The following is a 23,714-nucleotide window of genomic DNA, read 5'->3' on the forward strand; positions in this document are numbered from 1 at the left end:
GATACTAAACAATCAGCTAGAAAGCCCCAACTTGTTAACAAAATTTCAATAGACATCCCATCCGTGTACCCAATAGACATCCCAGATATCCCATCCTTCCATTTATCCCTCCTGTCCGGAGAACGCGTTTTGGCCGAAATTCACCGATGTCCAGATTGAGCATTCTATTAAACGAGCTGAATCTGGACATCCGTAGTTGCTCACCTCAGACTTTGAGAGCGATTTTCGTTTAGTGTTTGTTTAATTCTTTTTTTATTGTTTAGATTAATTAATTATATTACTTCTTGTACCTATGCTATGTTTGCCAGTAAGAGTTTGACACATTGAAAACTGTATTTTATTTTTCTTCTGTCAATGTATTAATGTGCCAGGCGTTGGCAAGCTTTTATAAATAAATAAATAAATAAATTGATTATAAAAATATCCATGCATCATGAATATATCTGTTATCACAGATAAATTAATTAAATCGAATAACATATCTTAAGGAAACTCAGTTTTTTTCTTACCTGTAGAAGATCCGACCACTAGCCAATACACATTTAAAACATAAATCACAGTCACAGCAACGTGCATTAAGCCTCATAAATTTATCGTTTTCGCAGGATGTAAATATTCTCTCCATCATAAAGGCATGCGAGTCACCCCGACGACTTTCATCACCTTCTGAATATTTTTATATGTATTTGGCGACCCTCTGTCTCAACTTATGTAAATGTTGCCTTAACACTTTCACCGTTTTTCTCGCATTTGTCGACAAATGCAGTACATCTGTATATCCTTTGGATATTGTTATTAACAAGAATTTACTATTAACATGAATATGAAAAATCTTGTTGTAATCTATGAATGTTGAATTGAATCTGATCCTAGTTTTATGTGATAAAGCAAAGAAGTACAGTGGTATAAGGTAGGTATACAATTGATGTTCGTAGATATGTTTTAGTAATGATTATTATTTATAAAATATAAATCTGTCGTAATAGCTTTTATAATCTCATCACATACTATCCAATTGTGTACTTTAGTAAGAACTTGATGGGTTTAATCAGCAAAAGCAGTTGGACTAAAATATAAAAGACCATATAAAAACCTTGAAATAGTCAAAGATATTAAAATTATTCTCACAAAAATCAGACTTCCCTACACAATAGTATTGATGTCTGAATTAAAATGAGTTTCCTTAAAGAAATTCAATAACAAGGGATATTTTTGCATTAATTGCTACTCGCGTAGACAAAGAACGCATAATGAATCTCTTGTCCGTCTCGGCTGATTTATTTCATGACTTCGGTTATGCAAATGGCATTAAGATTCAAAGACGTAGGTACTCCCCTAAGAAAGCCGCAATGATGCCAATCCTGGCTGAATCTTAATATTTTATGTTGTGTTATTCCTTTCCTTTTTCCTTCCTGATAATATTTACTTCCCACTTTGGCGCGTAATAAAAAAGAATTATTGTTCATCGTTTTACAGCGCTTCGTTTTGCCGGATTCACTTTTATGAAGATTGAAAGAGTGATGCAATTCTGATTTACTTGTGGGAAGCTGTGCAATTTTGTACGTCAGTTAATTGAACAAGATTTATGGGACTAAACAAACAGTAATCAGACTTCAGTACGGTAAAGCTGAATTATATTTTCCTTTTAAAATGAATGAAGCCGCAGACGTGTTTTAATGTTTGTTCGTGTAAAATGTATTTTTTTAAATAAGCGAATTGAGCGCGTTAAAATTCAATATTTTCCGCACTCCATGAGCATCACACGTGATTAACAAGACCCCAGTGGTTTAGATACAAAAGTGGGAAAAAATCATCGAGGTGCGGCCAGGGAGTGATCGGGTCGATGATTGATCACATCACTAATTGGTTGATGGATCATGGGCTACGGGGCACCTCACTACGTCTCAATCGGACGCAAAAAACGTTTTGTTCATACAAGCCTTACAGTTTTGTAACATGATTATGTTGTGGTTTTTTTACATGTTGTTTTGTTTATCTAAAAATTAATCTTTCTATATCTGATACAAAACCGTCAGAAGAAAAAAGAGTTTTGAAAATATGTATTACTAACAAACGTACGAAAAAGACGCTCTTTAGATGCTGGATTGTTAACATCCTGCATCAAGGTAATATTGATATTGCCATAATCATTCCAATTAAACATCAAGTAAGCCACCGAGTAACGTTATTTCCAAATAATAATTAAATTCCGCAGTACAAAGCAGAAGATATGAGCGGAACCTAATTTTCATAGCTGATTAGACTTACCCCACATGGGATCGTATGATTACGTCACGGGCCTCACTCTGACATCAATCTAAATAAACTTTAACGAGTTCCTTGGAGAAATATTATAAAAGTCCTTCTTTGTCGAAAATTAACAAATATCAATCTCGTGACTAAACATTTATTTTCAACACTGATGTAGGTGTTTTATTCTTCACGGGATTGCAACTGATAATAGTCGTAGACTAATGATATGGTATAAAAATTATAACATATATTGATAGGTACTTCTTATTTCCGCTGCTTCGCCGTATCAAAGGGCTTAGAAATTCTTTTTGAATAAGAGATGTCGAATGAGTTAGCTCGTTAGTAGTTTTAGTATGCGTTACATACTCTCGAAAATGCAAAACATCAAGCGATGTTTTCATAATCCATTGATTCACTTCAAACAGCCAATACGTACGTACTCGAGTTTCTTACGTACTTAGGTAACAAATGACCCGTTTAAACAATACGTCGAATGTACTAATATACGTACGGCATTAAAGTCGGTGCATATAAAAGCTGTCTAGAAAGTTTCTGTCGCTGGCAAGGATCGATACGACCGAGGTGGGTAGGGTACTCCGTAATGAACAACAGCTAGTTGCTGACTAATTTGGGTTATTATGTCATTTGTGTTGGGCTTTTAGTGTGCTCTTTAATTGGAGGACGTTGATCAAACTTGGTTTCGTGTGAGAATGAGAATAAAAAGTAACATTAACGGATTGTTCCTATTTCTATTTCTGTCTTAGAACAGCTAGTAGTATTCAATTGTTTTTTAATTAAGCTAAATCTTTTGAAATCAATTTGCTTGAGATTCACGACTACAGTTACACAATTTTTACGAAATAAGTTCCAAGATACTTATTTAAATTAAATATATATGGCTTACTTAGAATTATTATTGTGACCGTCTTAAGATTTATATATTATTCTTGGGCAAAGTCTATAATCCCTGGCGATCTCGCGTGCGGGATATATCCAAGTTTTGGTTAATACATAATTGGGACCAAATCCCTATTGGATCCCGAATATAGAGGGACAGGTTTCTTAGTGCGTGTTCAAGGGTGAATTAATGAAATTAACCAATACGGTAAATTACGGGAGAAAATGTGGAATTCAAATCAAAGTAATGTTGCAAGAGCAGTACCTGCAGTAGTAATCATATTTATATACTATATTAAAATTATCTACGATTATGTCAAACATTGCATTAGGGTTATCGACATATAGCCATTCATGTATAATTTATATTAAATGTGTTAAATATTAACTAAGCAAATGATTCTTATATCATTTTATGTATCAGAGAGAAATCATAAATATTTCAAAAATTACCACAGTAGTTGTTTACATTTTTGATCAACACATAAATAATACATTTGCATGAAAACTTCTTCATTATGATTTGTACGTTATGTACGCACTTTTACGTCTGACGATGAAGTCAAAGGATGAATGCATTTGCAAATTAATAAAGTTGCCAATAATAAGCAACTATGATTATTGTTTAGATGTTGTTCGTATTCTTTTGTGACAAATTATGTACCGTATCTGGCAACATGCCACTTAATGATAAGAAATACGTTTTTTTATGTTTATATTACATATTAGGTTACGTGTTTTGTTTATAACTTCTAAATTAAGAGTTTATATTTATCATAACCAGACCTGACTGACCTGACAAGCCGTATGTAGTGTTTGTGAAATGTTTGTTGACAGACAACTTAAAGATAATGATTATGTTTCAGCACAAAACAAGGGATACCTAACATTATCATCTGGTTATATTGTTACAATTTTAAGAATATCCTTGCTTAACATAAAGATTATCAGTGTCAGCTAAAACGGATTCTTTCAGCGAATTAGATTATATTAGATATATATTAGATTCATTCATGAAATATAAAACTATGTATGTTAAAAATTACATTGCCGCGGTTTTCGGCAGGTTTTTTATTATTTTCCTAATCATTAGTTAAATTGTTATCTAATATTTTTGTGTCAATACAGATGCAACCTAACACATCTCACTATTTACAATTTAGGCAGATAACCATTGTATCACAGCCACCAGCAGTAGTCATCAAGAACTAGGAAGAGAATGACCAGTCTCAATGCTTACCACAATTATTGTTAAGAAGGAATATTTAGCCGAGACCACAAATCTATTTGGAACACAGTTGGACAACTGGATAACCTAAAAGAGTAGGACAACTAAAAACTAATTCAAACCCAGCCTCACAAAGAGCTATTTTATTACATCTACTTTTAGAAGATAAAAATAAATAATAAGCTTAATAAGTACTTCAACGAAACATGCACATAATAATAAAAATAATAATAGTTCATACATACAATGTGTAGGATGTCTTCTTCAGTTTTACTCAAGTACAATCCAAAACCTTAATGCTTATTTATAAAAATATAGAAACCTTAATTGGACTTTGCTAAGAAATCGTTCATTAAAGATAGTGGAAATGCAATAATTTGAAAATATTTGCACTATCGTGTCTTTCTTTCTCCAGGGGCCTTGTCGTTGATATGGACATACTAATGTGGTATTATTGATCAATAATAGGTACCTGGAATTTTGGAATTTTGGACTTTTGGTATTCTGAAATTATAATTACTTACAACTTATATAAATACTAGTAGTTTACTAAAAATATGAAACTTAATCAAGGATAATTTTGAGGAAACTACCTCTCGCTCTACGTCTGCAGGAGACAAGGCATGATCAAGAATGCATCGAAATATTCTCTTCGATGTTCTGAGATAAAAAATCAAATTTTATTGCTACAAATAATCAAAAGGTTTTCCCGAAATATATATAAATTGACTTGAACTTCGCTAAACAATTGCGAAATCGCCGAGGAAAGAGCAACTTTTAATTTAACGTAGAAATACGACTTCCCTGCCAATTTTTAATTCACGTGAAATGTCAGGTGGCATTATAAGAATACGTGTCGAATTTTAGTTCCAAATGTACACAATCTCACTTGAGCGGCGTTTTTGTCGCGGTTATTGTTTATCAGAACGCCAAATCGTAAAACGACTCCTTCGAGTTTGAAAAGTGAGTTACAGAAGGCAGAAGAGTACTTATCTGTACGAACGCAATAGCGTTAAGAAATCTATTTCTTATACAAACAGTCTCATCGTAGCAAATATTCACCGAGGTATGTCTACGGCGTAGCATGCAACTACTGGGGAGTTATTGGCTGTACGCTTGATAATCTTTTTTCTTGTGAACCCGATGAACAGAACAGAGATGATATTTCCAGCATTTAAAGTATATTATTGTTAAAATAGACTGAGAAGTAGTCTCAGTGAATGAAATATAAAAGCCGATGAAATTATTATTCAAACGCTAATATTTAGTTTATGCACAAGCCCAGTTCGTGTTCTATATAATTTGTGAAACCTTAAGTGATTTTAATGTTGGAAACTTTCATGTTTTAATAAACTTCAAGCTCGAGCGCTTCTATATTAACCTCTGTAACCGACTGGTTCTTTTCATACAATCTAAAGTGTTTTCTGTGCGCTTCTGTTTTCATACCGCAATTAAACTGCTGTTAAACTTCTTGCAGGCAGTGTTTGCCGAGCACCTGAACGGCCCGTGAAAGTTGTTCGGTACTTCGTGTTTGCCTGCTAATTATCTCAGCTTCTATGAATCAGCGAACAAAACGCTGACCCGACCGGTCAAACGCGGCTTAACCGTTTCACGGCTCTATTCAAGTATGGTTTCCGTCCCCGTAACCATAGTGACCGCCTTCGCTATTATTTCATTGTATCAACATTCATATCGACATCACGTGTAGCGGCTCGCTTAAACGAGGGGAAACCGAAGCCAGATTTGTCAGGTCTCCTTCCAAATTAGACTCCGCAGTCCGGCATTGGCACTTCACGCGTTTAAAATCAAAAGCTTGAAGGGTTACGTAATCCGGACCTTTTTCGGCGCGACTTGTGTTTGTGTGCACGTCTCGTCTTTTGTCACGTATTCTTAATTAAGGACCGCTGGCTGCCGAGCGACCCCACTCGTCACATTTTCATATTGATTGTAAGAGGGCTTCCCTTATATGTCTTTTTGTCGATAATTATTTTCATCTTTAGGATATCGAAAAACAATAAATGATTTAAATACAAACAAATCTATGGTTTAAGAGAATCCCAATAGAATAAAAATCACGTAACGTCGCCCCTCTATTTGCGAATAGGAAGCTGAGCCTAATAAACCGCCGCTTAACCTCTCACAACAAAGCCGATACAAACGGAGTGACATCCCGTCTAAAGAGATTCCGCGAAAAAAAGCCGCCGGTGACGTGTCAAAGACACCGCGAGGGGTCCTCTTTGTTGCCTCTTGAAATATTTTTTAAAGCTTAACTCCTTAGCGAATTGAGAGATTAAGTCCTTTTTGAAGAGGCAACCGGTCCCCGGGGTCGCGCGTGATCATTCCTTCAGATCTCATTTCCGCGAATGCTCTATTTGATTGTTATTTTTGTTACTTTTCTGATTTTGTCCGCTCGCCGCCGGGATTTGAAGTGACAGTTGACACTTTTCACTAGAGCGCGATAAGTGTTTTTCAACGTTTTTCTGTAAGCAGCTTTGTTAGTGTTTCGCTACGTAACGAGCAATCGCAAATACAGACCGTGCTGTCGTAGTACTGGGTATTTATATTTGAGCCGAAGCGACCTACAAACCCACATTGACGATTAATGCGCGGGCTTCAAAGTGGACAAACGCGTGGACCGCACGTTAAGCCGCAAGAAAATATGTAAATTAGCATAAGGCAGTAGGTAAGCGCCGTAAGCCGTGTAATTATTCACATCGGATTTGCAAATCGCGCCCGGAGCGTTCCGTTTCCGCACACGCGAATTAAACTGACCCTTAGCGTGCGTTTAAATCAAAACACATGTGCTGAGAGCGGGTTCAGGCGGCCGCTGATTTTGAGATGAGGGCATCCCCTTTTTGCGGGTCCCTGCGTCGATTCCTTGGCGGGCGATGATCGATACTTCACCCCCGCCGGCGGCCGCGACCCTCCTTCCCTCGCTCTTAATTAGGACTCGGAATCTGCGTCGGACACACACACGCACACCGACACGACTATAATGTTAATCAACTTTCATTATGCACTAAGGAATTATATGGGCACGCCTGAGGAGTGATTATCCGCGTAGGCCGCGACCCTGCCTAAGAAATCATACTTTATGGGTACCTCGCCAACTAGGCAGTCGCATTAGAATTAATGGCGCTTATATCACGACGAAGCCATTGTACCTCATCTAGAGTTGAATTCATATCATTAGAATAAGAAGACTTTGCTTACTGCTTAGATTCATAGTAACACCCCAACACACTAGGAACCAACATTTAAAAGATTAAAAGCGAAATTAGTGACATGTCATAAAGCTGAATAGTCCTTTAATCGTCCAAGACTGTGTCGGGCCTGGCTCCGTATTGAGTAATCTACGGTTATGAGGATAAACCTCCAATAAATCTTTCACTTAACCCACCCTTTAATTAAGGCGTGTAATAAAATTTAATTGATCAAAGCGGATAGTTTGCCTATCAGCCGAGCTTGTGTAGTAGTTATGAAAATAATACGTCATAATTCGATATTAGTTGATACACCCCTTCGCAGGTGAGCAAAGTCCTAAATTTCGTCAATTCGAATAAGGTTTCAATTGTTGACAATTTGGTAACAAAAATAATGATCAAAAACTGTATAAATTCCATTCCGTTAATATGAATCAATCATTCAAGGGCTCATTTGATTAATGAAAATTCCTGTTTCATTTTCTCCTCGCACGATTTATTTATTGTCTTAACTCTGCATCTGACAAATTTAACAAGACACATTCACCAATATACACTTTACAGAACATAAAGCATCAAGTTATGCTGGTGGAGTGTAATATGTTGGGATTTTCACGGGCCCTTCAGCTAATGCAATAGATGAGGTGTTCTCATTAATAACAAAGAACGTCGGGACCAGCGGGTTGCCGCGGGTTACTCCAACAAATTAATAAGATTATTAACTCCTTCCGACAAGTCATTCTTTCCCAACGTATGAACGAAGTATGGTTTTAACGCTAATTACTTGGAGAAAAAGACGTGACTTTCCGCTCACTCGTTAATAATCTCGACTTCCGCGAAGATCTAGGGATAAATATCAGCCCCTTGTTTTATTTGCTAAAGTCTATGTTTAACGAGACTTTATATATTTTGATTTTTTAGAAACGTCTTAGATATTTGCGTCATCAAACAACAGGCTTAAAATAAAAGCCTCAACCCACGTTGGGCCCATCCAAAACATTTAGGCACATGTGATTGATTGTAAATGAAGTAGGCGAGGGTGATAGTTATTAATGACGCTTGGCTCCGCCCGCACTTCTTTATTTACCCACTAACACCTATTAGCAGTCGTCCGATACACTACCTCACAATATATCATTCTGAATCGTATCAATCAATTTGCCAAATTATAATCTGACGTCTCACCCCTTTAATACGCGTCTTAATATATATTCGCTTCGACATAACTCATTTCTTATTAAACTTAAATATACCGAGATAGCTTTGAGTAATTAAGCTTCTAAATCGCTGCCAGCGATAGGAGAGGCTCTTGTTTTATTTCAATTAAATTCCAATCGTAAAGAGTTTTCAACCACAGGAGTCACTCTATCTTCGACGATTTAAACAGATGTCGTGTTAAGGAGGTCCTCTCGGAATATTCGTTTGGAATTTAAATTGCAAATTCGTGCGGCGGCAGGTGCAGCCTCGCGATTGGAACACACCTCTCTTTCTAAGCCGTACTATACAACCTCCGTCTCGCTCGCGGGATCTCTCGAAATCAACGAATAATGAACGTCAACAAATAAAACTCGAGCGTTACTAATTACTGGGTCCGTTTGAAGGAGAGGTAATCTTTGCACTTTATTTCGAAGAGGAAATCTCGAAGCTAATGGCGTTAATTTAAAAGCGGCCGATGACTGTGATTTTTCTCGGCGTGAACTTTTCAACTGAAATATCGATGGTACAAAAACGCTTTCGTTTAGCCGTTTTGTCTTTTGTGATCGTTTGACGAATGAAACTCGCCCGGAAGTGATATCTTACGCTTTTATAAAGGCCAAAAGTAAACAATGGAAGCAGTTCTAAATTAAACTGGTGTATTTGAATTGTATTATAGTCTGTTTGGGCAGGCCGATCACGGAGCGGCCTGGTCTTAATGAATGAAGAAATTCCGAACCACCCTTCACACATCCCTTCTCCCTCGCATAGATTGTAAAGCGGCCGAGCTATTTTTCTTTGATTACTTGATACTCTAATCTAATTTTGATGTGAAAAGAAATAAAATTAAATTTGTCGTTAATCTTCGTCGTGTCCCCGTCTTAGGAGTAATTAGCTCCGCGCTCCGTGGCTCCCATCAATCCGCTCCCCTGCCCGCTACCGAATCGATAATAATTAATTATTTTTGACATAATCACAGCCTAAATCCATTCTGTTTTTGCTAATTCACGTCCCCACAATATAACGGAGCGTTGCTTTTAAGGCCGGTCGGATGAAATTGATAAAAAATAAATAAGGCACAACTTTTCCGCAACTCAAACAGATTTGAGGATGGCTAACGTTGCTAGATATCGGGTGATAGATTGACTCTTTTATCATTTCATTGAATTAGAAAAAAACAAATAAATAAAGCACAATATCAAACAATTAAAAAAAATACATTTTAAATGTTATTAATTCAATTTTTAAATAAGATTTTTTTACGCTTTGTGAACTATGTAGATATGCAGATGCTTTTACGTATTTTTAAAGTTTTCAACTCAATTCTAAACCCTATATTTCGAGAAGAAGTCCTTTGTGTGAGCTGAAGGAAGCACGTGACATACAAACACAAATACTGTAGTGACATGGGACCGCTATCAGCCATACAATTGGACACTGAGTCAATATTGTACCGACATAATGGTCTAAGATTTCAATGTTAGTACTTGCAACGTTTGAATTTGAGTGTTGTAGGCAATTCAGAGACATCCTTTACTTCACTTTCAATTCACATGTATAATATATACAAAATTACTTAATTAAATAAAAGTGATTCAACTTTTAATATTTCAAGTAATATTATTAAAATAAATAGATGTTTTTGTACCACAAAGAACGGTTCGGTCGGTGGCCGTCGATACATAATCTTATACTAGAATAAGTCCTGAGTACATACCTCGTTGTACTGCTCCTTACAAGGAAGAAAGGCACACAATTAGGTACGTCACGTAAGGATTTGGAGAAATTATTAGTTTGGAAACAAAGAGAGGTTAGAATGATGCTGTACCTTACCTTACAATAATAGTTCACGAACACGCACAAAACACTCGCTATAAAAGTCTAAATTACATTAGAAAAAAACTTTAGAGGTGTCAAGGGACACCCGGATGGAACGAAATTCCTTTCGATTAATTTATATGTTAATTGGTATCATAACAGTATGATAGATTTTCTCGACACCAATCTTACGACGAAAAAAAAAAGCCAACATCACGAGGTGTTCCCAGCCGGTCACCCATCCAAGTACTGACCTCGCCCGACGTTGCTTAACTTCGGTGATCGGACGAGAACCGGTGTATTACAATAGCAAATAGCAAAAAAGTGTCGTGACAACTTTTCGTAAGAATTTTTTCCGTCTAGCCCCCTTTCACAACGCGCGATAAGGAACTTCATTCCAAAACTAAAAATCTATACTACCAGGTTTATTTTATGTAAACCATTCGGAATGGCGACTCCGTTGTATTAACAAAGAAATACGAGATGATGCCCGTTCCACAAGACAGATTGACAGGAATAAAACATTATCGTTCAGCATTCATAATTATAAGAATAAAATATAAGTGTTAAGATTCTTGAAAAATATATTTCTTATACATTTACTAATCCTATAGACATACGAAATTCAAATGCAAGGCCAAAAATACATAGTAAAATTATGTACACTTGGGGCGCTTTCGGGCCGTGATTAAAATCGTCCAGGCATACACAACGAGACCGGTATGTTTGAATACTTTCCAACTTCTCCTGGTCGAGGGTACACCTGATGTTTATTACGGCTAAGACTGAGCCACTTGAACGCTGTTTGTTTAGGCCTGACCCACTTAGAATACACGAATAATATTCCGTATAATCGATATGCGAGAGGTAATTGAGATGATGCATATTTTATGAGCGATTTTCTTTTTGCGTTTGAAGGGTTCAAATATTATGTAGAATACAATATCCACTTCCATTTTTCAACACAGTATACGATTTTCTTAACTAAAAGCATTCGACGATTTCATATTCACAACAGCACCCATATCCAAAGCTCGGATCACTGATAGTGACGTCTCCATAATTAGAATCATCTGATTTTGTACTCGGAAACTTAGTGAATTTAAATATATACTACCTGCGGTATCCTTATTATTTAGACGGAGATATTTTGCTTTTCACTATTTTTCAATAAACCAAAAGTTTCTCGACTGAACTGTAAAAAAAGCATGATTAGTTTTTAATAGCTTTACTATAGGTACCTAGTTTTATTTCACCTGTATAAACGCGGAATAAATATGTTTAAACCTTAATCTAAATATAGCTTACGTGCTGGACGTACACATGCTAATGCAAGAAGTTTTTAATTAAAACCGTCCGTCGTTAAGAGGCTACGTAATGGCTGATCCTCGAGAGGGACCCGATATTGGGTGCGTAGAAAGCCAATGTACAAACATATTTAGGTCCGGTGTTCGAAGCTAATCACCAAACGGGTAAAGACGCCTGTGTACACAATGCCTTGTACCCCTTTCTTATTATTAATAACTAAGAGGAAGCCGCCTTCACTAAATGTTATATATTAACTGAGTGTGTATACTGTATGTATTACGTTATCATTAAATAAGATTATTTCTATTCTATGATATTTATATTCTATTCTAATTTACAATATATCTGATTAATTCACATTTCATTAGGAGTTTTCTATATCCAGACGTATAGTAAAAAAAATTACACAAAATAAAACTTAAAACTATTTTTGTTTTCAGATGCAAGAGACTGCGACGACGACAGCTCAGACAGGGTAAGTAAATATTAAACCGTGTAAAAAAAGTGACGATCAAACCCACTCGAGTCTCCCCGTAATACAAACTTCGCAGTCGCCTTTATGGCCTCGGCGACTTTGGCGGTCGGAAAAGTGCAAGCTTGTTTACTCATATATCAGTTGAATTACAACATTTCTTTGTGATAAGCCGACTCCCTCGCTGCCAATAAAGTGATTAAGTCTCAAATCGCTTTGTCGCCGCTCTCGACTTGATATATTGACTTCGAGATTTCGGTCACGACATGTGGGAGTTTATCTTTATTTCAATCGGGAATGAGCTGTTTCAAGCTGTGTTTGCTATAAATTAAAATCGATTGTATCCACGAGCATTCGGTAGATTTTATTAAATCATAGTTTTATCATATGTTTAATATTTACATAATTTAGAGCAGTAACCTTCCCAAAACCACTATTCCCTACCCACAGCTACGTTTATAGCCATGATAAGTATCGGCAGACTTGACCATGCATTCCTAAACGTAAACAAATCCGAAGCCAAATAGAAAAACATTAGCTTTTCGACCCTCGCTAGGTATTATCAGAACAATGTATAGCTATTACAAATAAATTGCCGTTCGAAATCGGTCCATGTTATAAATTTCATACGTGCTGAGAAATGACATACGGTATTATTTATTACACAGGTTTTTTCGGGAAAATACAAAGAAGACATTGTGCTGTAATTGAGCTACCTTTTATTGGGGCACGCTATACGTTTCACGACGATTTTCCGTGTTAAAAGAAAATGTCTGTATTATTTTTGACATGTGATGTTATTACAGCTTGTAGAAACATACTGAACATATTCTTGGAAGGCTTGTCGTCGATTCAGCTACAGAGTACTTATCAAAAAGGCTTTTATAGATACAATTTGATTAGTTTTATTTTTTTCAATTTGGAATTACTCTTATATGTTATTATTATAATTGTAGAATTTAATCTAAATGAAACAACACAAAGGTGAGCAACAATTCAATCACTTGAGCCAATGAACATTAACATCTGTCAACTAGTAATTTAGCTGTTACGAAGCGTGTTTACAACGCTTCCGTTCTCATCGACATTAACGGGTGGCGCCATTAACCCTACAAATGACACTAAAATGAAATCTATTCATTTCCTCACAGAGTCAATCGTGGCACAGATATTGTTCAATTTCACGCAATAGGAACATTAGTTCCGAATTCGGATTCATTTGCTATCTTGGCTTATTAAATGCTTTTTGTTTGTTTCATAGCGATAAATATTAGATTTTAATTTCCAGTGATTAACAATTTTTTTTGGAAAGTAGGTTTATTTCATTTTTATAGAAAAAATGAACCAATAGACTCCTATAATAAATTTAAGTCCATGAATGGGTTAATAAGAGTGCGCAAGCAACATTCTTCAACAAGAACCAAAGTCAAAGACGCGTTATTATTAAGTATTTTTCAGTCGACCTGGATTCTTAACACAAGTATACTATATTTGAATTCGCCTACTGGTTAGACCGACCAAGTTGAGAAAGTTATCTTAAACTTTCAAATGCCCATGCTGAGCTATGAAGCTAGTATGCATGTGAGAAGAAAAAAAAGGCATCAACTGACTCCATTGGATATGTATTTACATTCTTCCTCTAGATTAAATGGATGCATAAAGTGTGACACATCGATTGCTTTCAATCAATGTCCCAATACTGTAGATATTTCGATATACTGAACGAAACCGTGTTACTGAATGGGTTAATTTGTTACGATGTTTATCCGGTTTGACCCCGGGTCCAATTTTACTGCTTCAATATGATCTATAGCTAATTAATTACCCGAGGGAGTAGATCATTCCACATACGACATGATATAGACTTAAGCTGTTATTCAAATATTAACAGCCGAAGTCATACGTTAACGTTAACTATTGTAGATACATATAGTCTAGTCGACAAGTTGAAAATGGAACAAAATAGAGATACTGCTCTTAAAATTATGTGCGATAGCTCATTGGAACCGGAATGACGCCTAGAAAAATGTGCTAAAAGCGTGTATTAGCACATAAAAAATTGCAAAAGTTATAGACAATTAAAGATGAAAAAAAAATGGCATTTAGTTTTTTGCCAATATTTAATAAACTATTAATATTTAAGAAATTTCAAATAAAGATTCTGAAAGAAGAGGAAATTTCCAATAAAATACTCCTAACTCTCGGAACTCTATCTCCATTATTTATAACTTTAATTTAACGCTGAAAATAGGTCTGCGGGTGACATTTTTAGGATTCGCGCGTGGCGTCAAAAGCGACTACGGCACATTAATTAATTTATTTAAGGTATTGAATATTTTTTTTTAAATTTGAAAAAATTATGGTGTGTTCTGAACACTATAATTAATTTATTCCCGTTGAAAATTTTACTTAAAGTTAATTTTTCAACAAGTTAAATAATTGTTAACAAACGAAATTTTCTCGAACGACCGTCTTAATTGTAAGTGAAAAAAAATGTTTAAATAATGGTCGTAAAAATATTTCGCTTCGTAGAGCCTTTCTTACATACATACTTAACAAGATCGTGCCATAAAAGTTAAAAAAATATTTATACTTTGTTTATAACATTTTTTTTACTTAAACAAAAACTTAAAAATCCATGTAATGTTGTTAAAAAAAATTTTTTTTTCTAAATCATCATATAATCGTTTTTTTATTAATACAAGATATTTATTGATTTGCAAAAAAAAAAATTCCCGCCATTTGTTGATAAATTTTTTTTTAACAAATTGAATAAATAAATATTTTTAAAAAATTTTTTAACACAACTTTATTACATTAAAAATTTTATGATTTAAAAAAAAAAAATTTTCCTAAATAACAATTTTTAATTGTTTATAATCGTTTTTTTTAAATTTTCTATTGTTTAAATAATTAGTTAAAAAAAATTTTTTTTCTAAAAGTCATAATTGACAGTCCTCTATAAAGTAACAGAAAAAAATTTTTTTTGTAAATTTTTTGATTATCATGAATATTACTTTTATTTAAAATTAAAAATTTTTTTTTCTATACTTTGTTATATATGGTTGTTTTTGTTAATTTTAGAAGTTTTAGAAAAAAAATTAAAAAAAGTTGAATATTTGTTTATAACAACTTGGTAAGTTAATAAACAATAGAATTGTTGATTAAAAAAAATTTTTTTTCTGTTACTTTATAGAGGACTGTCAATTATGACTTTTAGAAAAAAAAATTTTTTTAACTAATTATTTAAACAATAGAAAATTTAAAAAAAAACGATTATAAACAATTAAAAATTGTTATTTAGGAAAAATTTTTTTTTTTAAAATCATAAAATTTTTAATGTAATAAAGTTGTGTTAAAAAATTTTTTAAAAATATTTATTTATTCAATTTGTTAAAAAAAAATTTATCAACAAATGGCGGGAATTTTTTTTTTTGCAAATCAATAAATATCTTGTATTAATAAAAAAACGATTATATTATGATGATTTAGAAAAAAAAAATTTTTTTTAACAACATTACATGGATTTTTAAGTTTTTGTTTAAGTAAAAAAAATGTTATAAACAAAGTATAAATATTTTTTTAACTTTTATGGCACGATCTTGTTAAGTATGTATGTAAGAAAGGCTCTACGAAGCGAAATATTTTTACGACCATTATTTAAACATTTTTTTTCACTTACAATTAAGACGGTCGTTCGAGAAAATTTCGTTTGTTAACAATTATTTAACTTGTTGAAAAATTAACTTTAAGTAAAATTTTCAACGGGAATAAATTAATTATAGTGTTCAGAACACACCATAATTTTTTCAAATTTAAAAAAAAATATTCAATACCTTAAATAAATTAATTAATGTGCCGTAGTCGCTTTTGACGCCACGCGCGAATCCTAAAAATGTCACCCGCAGACCTATTTTCAGCGTTAAATTAAAGTTATAAATAATGGAGATAGAGTTCCGAGAGTTAGGAGTATTTTATTGGAAATTTCCTCTTCTTTCAGAATCTTTATTTGAAATTTCTTAAATATTAATAGTTTATTAAATATTGGCAAAAAACTAAATGCCATTTTTTTTTCATCTTTAATTGTCTATAACTTTTGCAATTTTTTATGTGCTAATACACGCTTTTAGCACATTTTTCTAGGCGTCATTCCGGTTCCAATGAGCTATCGCACATAATTTTAAGAGCAGTATCTCTATTTTGTTCCATTTTCAACTTGTCGACCAGACTACATAGAGAACAATAGAAAAGTTACCATTTTGTCTTTCGATTTGATGTATGATTAACTAATAAAATAAAAAATATGAAAAATATAGTAGATTTCGTATTTCGCAAAAAATTAAACAAAATTAGAAAAAGTCACCTGTTTTGTTTAATTTGTTTGATAATTAGGATTTTTTTACAAATTAAGCTTTTATATAAATGTTTAGTAATCTCTATACTCGAAAGCAAATTTTGGCCTTGTGGTAACATTTTCTCCTAATTATAGACGAATAGTTATGGATAAAAAAAAATATTTCGTTACAAAAAATATACCTACTATCTATGGTACTGTCTACAACATGACATGACTTTGACATGTTCCTAAGGCGAAGATGGCAATACAACAGGGTCGGTGTCATTAATGTCTTCAAGACAAGATTAATATTAACGCTCGTTAGTCTGCTATTGTTGCCAAATCGATTATCAATTAGAGGATTACAATTAACTTTGATCGACCACACATAAATCATCTTTAAACTCCATGGAAAATATTTTAATTTTATATTCCTATTGAGTCAATTGGTTATTTTTACATTTCAGTTATACAAATTTATTTTTATTACATTTGACATCGTTCTGGTCGAATAACAAAAAGGTTTTTAGTTGCTTATTAATTCCCAATGTCGTAAATTAAGATTAATTGAATTAAGTGAGCTATAAATTGCCCGTCAAATAACACGTCTGTTCGTGTAATTTTGTCCAAAGCACTTAGACTGTTAAAAAACGTAACGATACGGTATTATCAAAAATTGCCTTTATTACCCAAGAATTCGTCTTCGGTAACTATCTTCAGCAAATAAAAAATTAATAAGTCGAGGGTGGCCGGACGTTACGTGGCTAAATTGGACCAATCAGTCTTTGATAAATGTTGTTTCATAAAACGTTGGATTCACATACGCTATTAACATTTTATAAATATTTGACTTAATTTTACATATAAAAATTAAATGATATTTAAAAGCAATGACATTGTGGAACAGGAACAGGCAGCCTTATTTAGTGATCTCTTCCATATTACCTTAATTTAAAAAAAAAAAAATTTTTGTCTGGGCCTCAGATTTCTATAGGTTAGTGTTCAATTGCGTTTTTTTAAAAGTCAAGTAGGTGATATGCCTTCTGTCTATTATACGCCGTAAATTTTTGGGTCTAAAGTCGGCCACTGAAGATACGTCCATTTAGTAGACTTCCTTTTGGATGCATGGCGTCACTTCGAACTTTGCAATCGTACGGAAAGGAAATAAATAATACCATGGATAACAATACTTTACTGGTGGCAGCAGTTGTGTGTATTTTATTAAAAAGACAAAAAAAACCTAAGAGAAGGTGGATGAAGGATTGGTTGAAACAAAGAAATACTTTTATTTATTTAATAATATAAATATTCTTGGAAAACACAAACGATAAATATTAAAAGTAACAAAACACTCAACCTAGGAAGTTTTATTCCTTACAAAACAATTTTTTATTAACTAAAATACCACAATGAAAATTATACGCAACCAGAAGACAATCTTTTTCACAACGCCACCATAAATAACAAAAAAACTCCCGCGTCTGTCACGTCCGCGCGCCAATCGCCACATTTCCGGTGTTCCCAGTTCCACTCCTCTCTGTTACCCCTCACTCGGTCCGACTTGCTCTGTGGAGATTGTTTTATTTATAAGACGGCCGTTCCTGACAGTGCGGCGTCCTCGACCGCAGCATTGCTTGCACCACTAGCATCAGAGCCATTTCTCTCTTCATTTGTTTCATCCCTTGCAACCTGCTCATTATTGTCTAATGCAGTCTCTGAAACATAGAAGGAACTTGTTAGTAGTACTTAGTTTAGTGTTATAGCCTGAAGCATATATCCTGGATTAGAGGGATGAAAAATGACATTTATCTCTATTTCTCAATTACCAGTACTATGTGCGCAAGCGTGCACTCAAGCGCACACAGATAAGGTCTATCAAAAAGCAAATATTACAGAATTAGATAGCTTCAGACTTAACACAAATAAAAATAAAACTCAGTATCTTGCCATACACTGTTGTAACGACAGCGGCTTCTAGTGCTCTCATAAGCGACAATTTGTTAAAACAGAGACCCATACATTTTGCATGTTCTCTAAGTGGCCTAAACACATTAGCACCAGAAAAATTTGTAACAGAGACCCATACCTTTGTATTTTCTCTATGTGGCCTAAACACATTAGCACCAGAAAAATTTGTAACAGAGACCCATACCTTTGTATGTTCTCTATGTGGCCTAAACACATTAGCACCACAAAAATTTGTAACAGAGACCCATACCTTTGTATTTTCTCTATGTGGCCTAAACACATTAGCACCAGAAAAATTTGTAACAGAGACCCATACCTTTGTATGTTCTCTATGTGGCCTAAACACATTAGCACCACAAAAATTTGTAACAGAGACCCATACCTTTGTATGTTCTCTATGTGGCCTAAACACATTAGCACCACAAAAATTTGTAACAGAGACCCTTACCTTTGTATGTTCTCTATGTGGCCTAAACACATTAGCACCACTGACATCACTCACCAGTCTCAAAAAAAACTGAGCACGCATCCGGCGTCCATTCGCCTTGCTACAACATCATATTTTCAGCTGCAGCTTGGGTCTTTTTCCCTTAGGAACCAGCTAGTAGCTCTAACTCGTAACGGTGGCACAGAATAACCTTGTAAGGCCCAGTTTGCCGGTGATTTGTGCAGTCTTGCTCACAAACACAAAGTCTCCGACAGCAAAAGTGAGTGGCTGCCGTCGACCCCCGTTAACGTAGGCATCGTGGCGCTATTGATTGGTTGCAAGGTGTTCCGAAGCTCGTTGTCTGCGAAGAGTTAAAAGAGCCTCCCGATTGGGATTAGAATTAGTAAATGCCACATCTCGCACTAACGATCTGATGACTGGAGTAACTGCGTCAATACCGACCAGTAACTGTAGTGGTAATTTCTGCGTGGTACTTTGCTTGGAGATATTCATAGTGAACTGCATTCTCCACAGCACATCGGACCATTGGGAACCTTTGTTGCCTACTTCAACACGTAGCATGTTGAGAACTGTCCTGCAGTACCGCTCCGCTTGCCCATTTTCGCGGTGCATACCAGGCGTGATGAAATGTATCGAGCATCCCAAATCACTGACCCATTTTTGGAATGTAGCGCTTTCGAACATTCTAGCGCGGTCACATACTATTGTAGACGGTATACCAAATAATGACACCGCATTTGAAAAAGAACTCGTTTTAGCTCGTCAGTGTTTTGTCTGTACAGAGAGTAGAGCAAACAATACTTGGAAAATGCATCCACTATAATCAAAACGTATTTGAAACCGTTTGACTCTTGGCCCTAGGACATCGGTATGTATAATAGAAAAAGGGATATCTGGCTTTGTCCAGGATTGAATCGGTTGTGACGGAGCCCTGGGAACTTTTTTATGTGCTAAACATACTAGACAATAACTTATGTACTTTTTTACAAACTGTCGCAAACTAGGAAACCAAAAGTGTCTTAATATTAAGTCAGTTGTTCTGTCAGTCCCAATATGATCATGTTCATCGTGCAACACCCTCAACAAACTGAGTCTGTGACCCTTAGAGTTGTAACACAAGAGTCGCGGGTCTTCCCCAGACTCGGCCTAACCTGACCATGACCAATCAATCGCCCCAAGTATTCAATTTCTGAGTCTAAAAAGGTAATTTTTTTTTAAATTAATAGAAAACGAAAACCCTGCTGTATTTAATGTCTGTAAAACTTCTTTCAACGTGTCAAGGCCTTACTCTACTGAATTTGACAGTAATAAAACGTCGTCTATATACGTAAGGGCTTTGCCAGCATCTATTAATGTTTTTAAAGTTTTGGAAATGATTCTCTGATAAACAATTGGTGCATTGGCCAACCCGTAGGGCATTTTCAAATATTCATAATGTCCTTCAGGTGTCACAAGTAATTTTGTTATTATCAAACCTAGATGCCTCGCGGTTTCGCGTGTAAGACGGACCTGAACTACTAAAAGAACGAACGGTATTGTTAGATTGGCGGTAATCGTATTTAGGTTTTATATAAACAGATAAAAATTCAATCAAACCCTTTGAGTGTAATTTAGCATTTGCGGCCGCGGCTTTTATTTGGGGATCACTAATGCCTCTAACAACAATAGCGGTTTTCAGCTCATCAGATAAACCTTTAACGATATTAAGACGTAGCAAAGATTTACGCGCGTATTCCGCATAAGTAGAAAACTTATTAGAGTTTGTACTCATTACCTCAAATAATACAGAAGCCATGTCAACGTTACGTGGACATAACGATCTAAATTCTAGTTTAAAATTACTCCACGATCGATCATTTGTCACCCAATCGTTTAACCACAACTTCGCATTTCCTTTCAAACAACTACCTATCCGTCCTAAACATTCGTGATCATCCCAATTATTTAGAAGCCGGGCACGGTCAACCTCGTTGCACCAAACATCAAAGTCGTGTACATTTGGATCAAAAGGCGATATATAAAAGTTGTGAGACTTTGCTTTGAACAATGCAGTCAATGCTTCAACAATACCGCTCCCCTCCTCCTTTGCTTCACTGGTTTTCATATCCAGTGTGTGTGGAATACTACCCTCAATAACCTCTTCAGCCATGCCTGAGCCTGGCTTACTAGCAGAACTCTGTACAGCCAATGGAGTAGAAACTAAATGACTCCCGTTCACAGGACGCGACGGACTCACGCTATCTATGGATACAGGTAGTCTAGCTTCAATCACTTCTAATCTACTAAGAATCCTATCAAAAGCTACATAGCGTGAACTATCGCGGCGTTTACGAGAGCTATGAGGGTCGTGCGATACATCACGACGCCTGGAAGTCCGATTCCGGCGGTTTGATGAACTACTATAGAGACTTCTACCAGGCGGCGTATATCGGGAATCTACACTATCGCGACGTGCTTCGCGACAACTAGAACGCCGTTTTTCGCGACTATGCCTTTGTCCCTCGAGTCGAGACGAAAGACCAGACATTTTGCTTTTATAAGAAATAAAACTTACGGCCGAGATGAGGTTCCTCCAATACTGAACACTAATAAGTACTAAATTTAGATAACAAACGGTCTAAACGCGTGGTGATCCCACTTCTGATCTTGGAAAACACAAACGATAAATATTAAAAGTAACAAAACACTCAACCTAGGAAGTTTTATTCCTTACAAAACAATTTTTTATTAACTAAAATACCACAATGAAAATTATACGCAACCAGAAGACAATCTTTTTCACAACGCCACCATAAATAACAAAAAAACTCCCGCGTCTGTCACGTCCGCGCGCCAATCGCCACATTTCCGGTGTTCCCAGTTCCACTCCTCTCTGTTACCCCTCACTCGGTCCGACTTGCTCTGTGGAGATTGTTTTATTTATAAGAATATATTTATTTAAAAATAGAAATACTTTTATTTTTTTTCTATTACTTCCAACACAAAGTCACGCGCGGACAGACATAATAAAAAGAAAATTATAACGCTTGACAAATACACAGCACATGCACCACCATCGACATCAAAACATAAACTGAAACAAAAACCTCAAAAAAATGGACGCCTTTTCGCCCATTTACGGACAATTCGGATTGCTTCCATATGGCGTGGCGCACGTTTCTGCCATTGACGGACGGCCACGGATGACGTCCATTTGGCCTGGACGCATGGATTTCAATCCTTTTGGAAATCCAGAGCTGGCTGACGTCACTCCAAATGGAATACTTTTTTACCATTCATGGGACGATTTTGGACGACGACTACTCCATTCGGATTAATGGACGTATCGTCAGTGGCCGCTTTTAGGCACGATGATTTCGTTAATGTTTTTTTAAAAATTGAGGGGCAGAGGGCATCCACAGTGAGTCTCCATCGCGTTCGGTCTTGAGCCTCGTATTTTATCTCGCCGGCTTTTCTTTCCGGCTCTCTTTGCCTCTTCTGCGACTGTACGGCCCCATGTTTGCTTTTTACGGCCACGCTTCCGCTTCCTTGCGGGTCCAAGCGCCTGCGCACATAGACTGAAAGTTATTTTGCACAGCCAGGGTTGGAACCTACGACCTCAGCCTGAGAGTGGCTCGCAGGGACAGTCTCAAGCCACCATGCCCACTCTGCTCCTAAAGCTAATTAACGAAAATAGTGAAAAACTAAATGTTATAAAATTATGTTTAGAAATACTAGAGAAATTTATATTTTCAGCATTTATGCGTATGAATAATTCATAGAAAATGAAAAAATCTGAACATTTTAGGTGAATAATTCGAATTCAATTAAGTTTATTTAATAAAATTCAAAGAAATTATTCATCGCTGAGATTTTATAAAACTCGTCACGCTCGGGCGGTCAAAAACAATACTTATTCAAATGAAACAAAAAGTAATTAACAAAGGAGATATCCCTCCGTCCTTAGAGAGGAGAGATTATTGAAAAAATAATTAATAAATATTTATGACGAGCCACCTGAGGAGCCGTGTCTCTCGATTCGGCTTCATCCAGTCCTCGAGACCACATCTGCGGCGTTACGGGAAAAGCGCTTTATTACAAATGCAAAATTTTCCATTCATATTCAAAATTTTATATCCCGATGTGGCCGGGAGTGAGCTAATTTATTCCGGGGGAATCCGGAGACGTCCCAGCACCTCTCGTCTTGGGGTGGATTAGGAAGGGTTGAGCGTTACGAAATTGACAGGTGCCTGTCAAAAATTACAATTAATAATTGAGACCAATGCAATGCCGTGAGTCGCAACGATAGCTATAAAGTTGTCGCTATCGTGCTGAGCATAATTTTGACGTGAAGATTCCACCGTTATTCGTAAACAAACACGCAGTAGGCTTGCGTGCCTTGCAGTTTTTGTTTATTTATACATTCCTATAAGAATTGCAATCATAATCTGATTGCAGCGAGATTTATTTATTTATTTCGTAATTCTACAGCTAACAAAAAATACACTAAAAATATAGCCAAAGATGGAATACATAATATTTCAAAAATGTTAAAAAATTTACAAAAGGGAAAAAAAAAATCTACAATACATTTAACTAAGTACTTTATA

The 23,714-nt window shown here is 35.4% G+C and overlaps 1 protein-coding gene across 4 annotated transcripts in view; it reads left to right on the forward strand.

Moving 5' to 3' along the window:
- Positions 1-23,714, forward strand: part of LOC125053135 (myelin transcription factor 1-like protein) — a 162,072-nt gene that overhangs the window by 104,647 nt on the left and 33,711 nt on the right. For all 4 annotated transcript variants that reach the window (XM_047654359.1, XM_047654360.1, XM_047654361.1 and 1 more), the window contains exon 4: positions 12,342-12,376. In XM_047654359.1, coding sequence (XP_047510315.1) covers positions 12,342-12,376 — 35 coding nt within the window. The remainder of the gene's footprint in view (positions 1-12,341; positions 12,377-23,714) is intronic.

The sequence above is a fragment of the Pieris napi genome, chromosome 10 (genome assembly GCF_905475465.1).
Source record: "Pieris napi chromosome 10, ilPieNapi1.2, whole genome shotgun sequence".
Lineage (NCBI taxonomy): Eukaryota > Metazoa > Arthropoda > Insecta > Lepidoptera > Pieridae > Pieris > Pieris napi.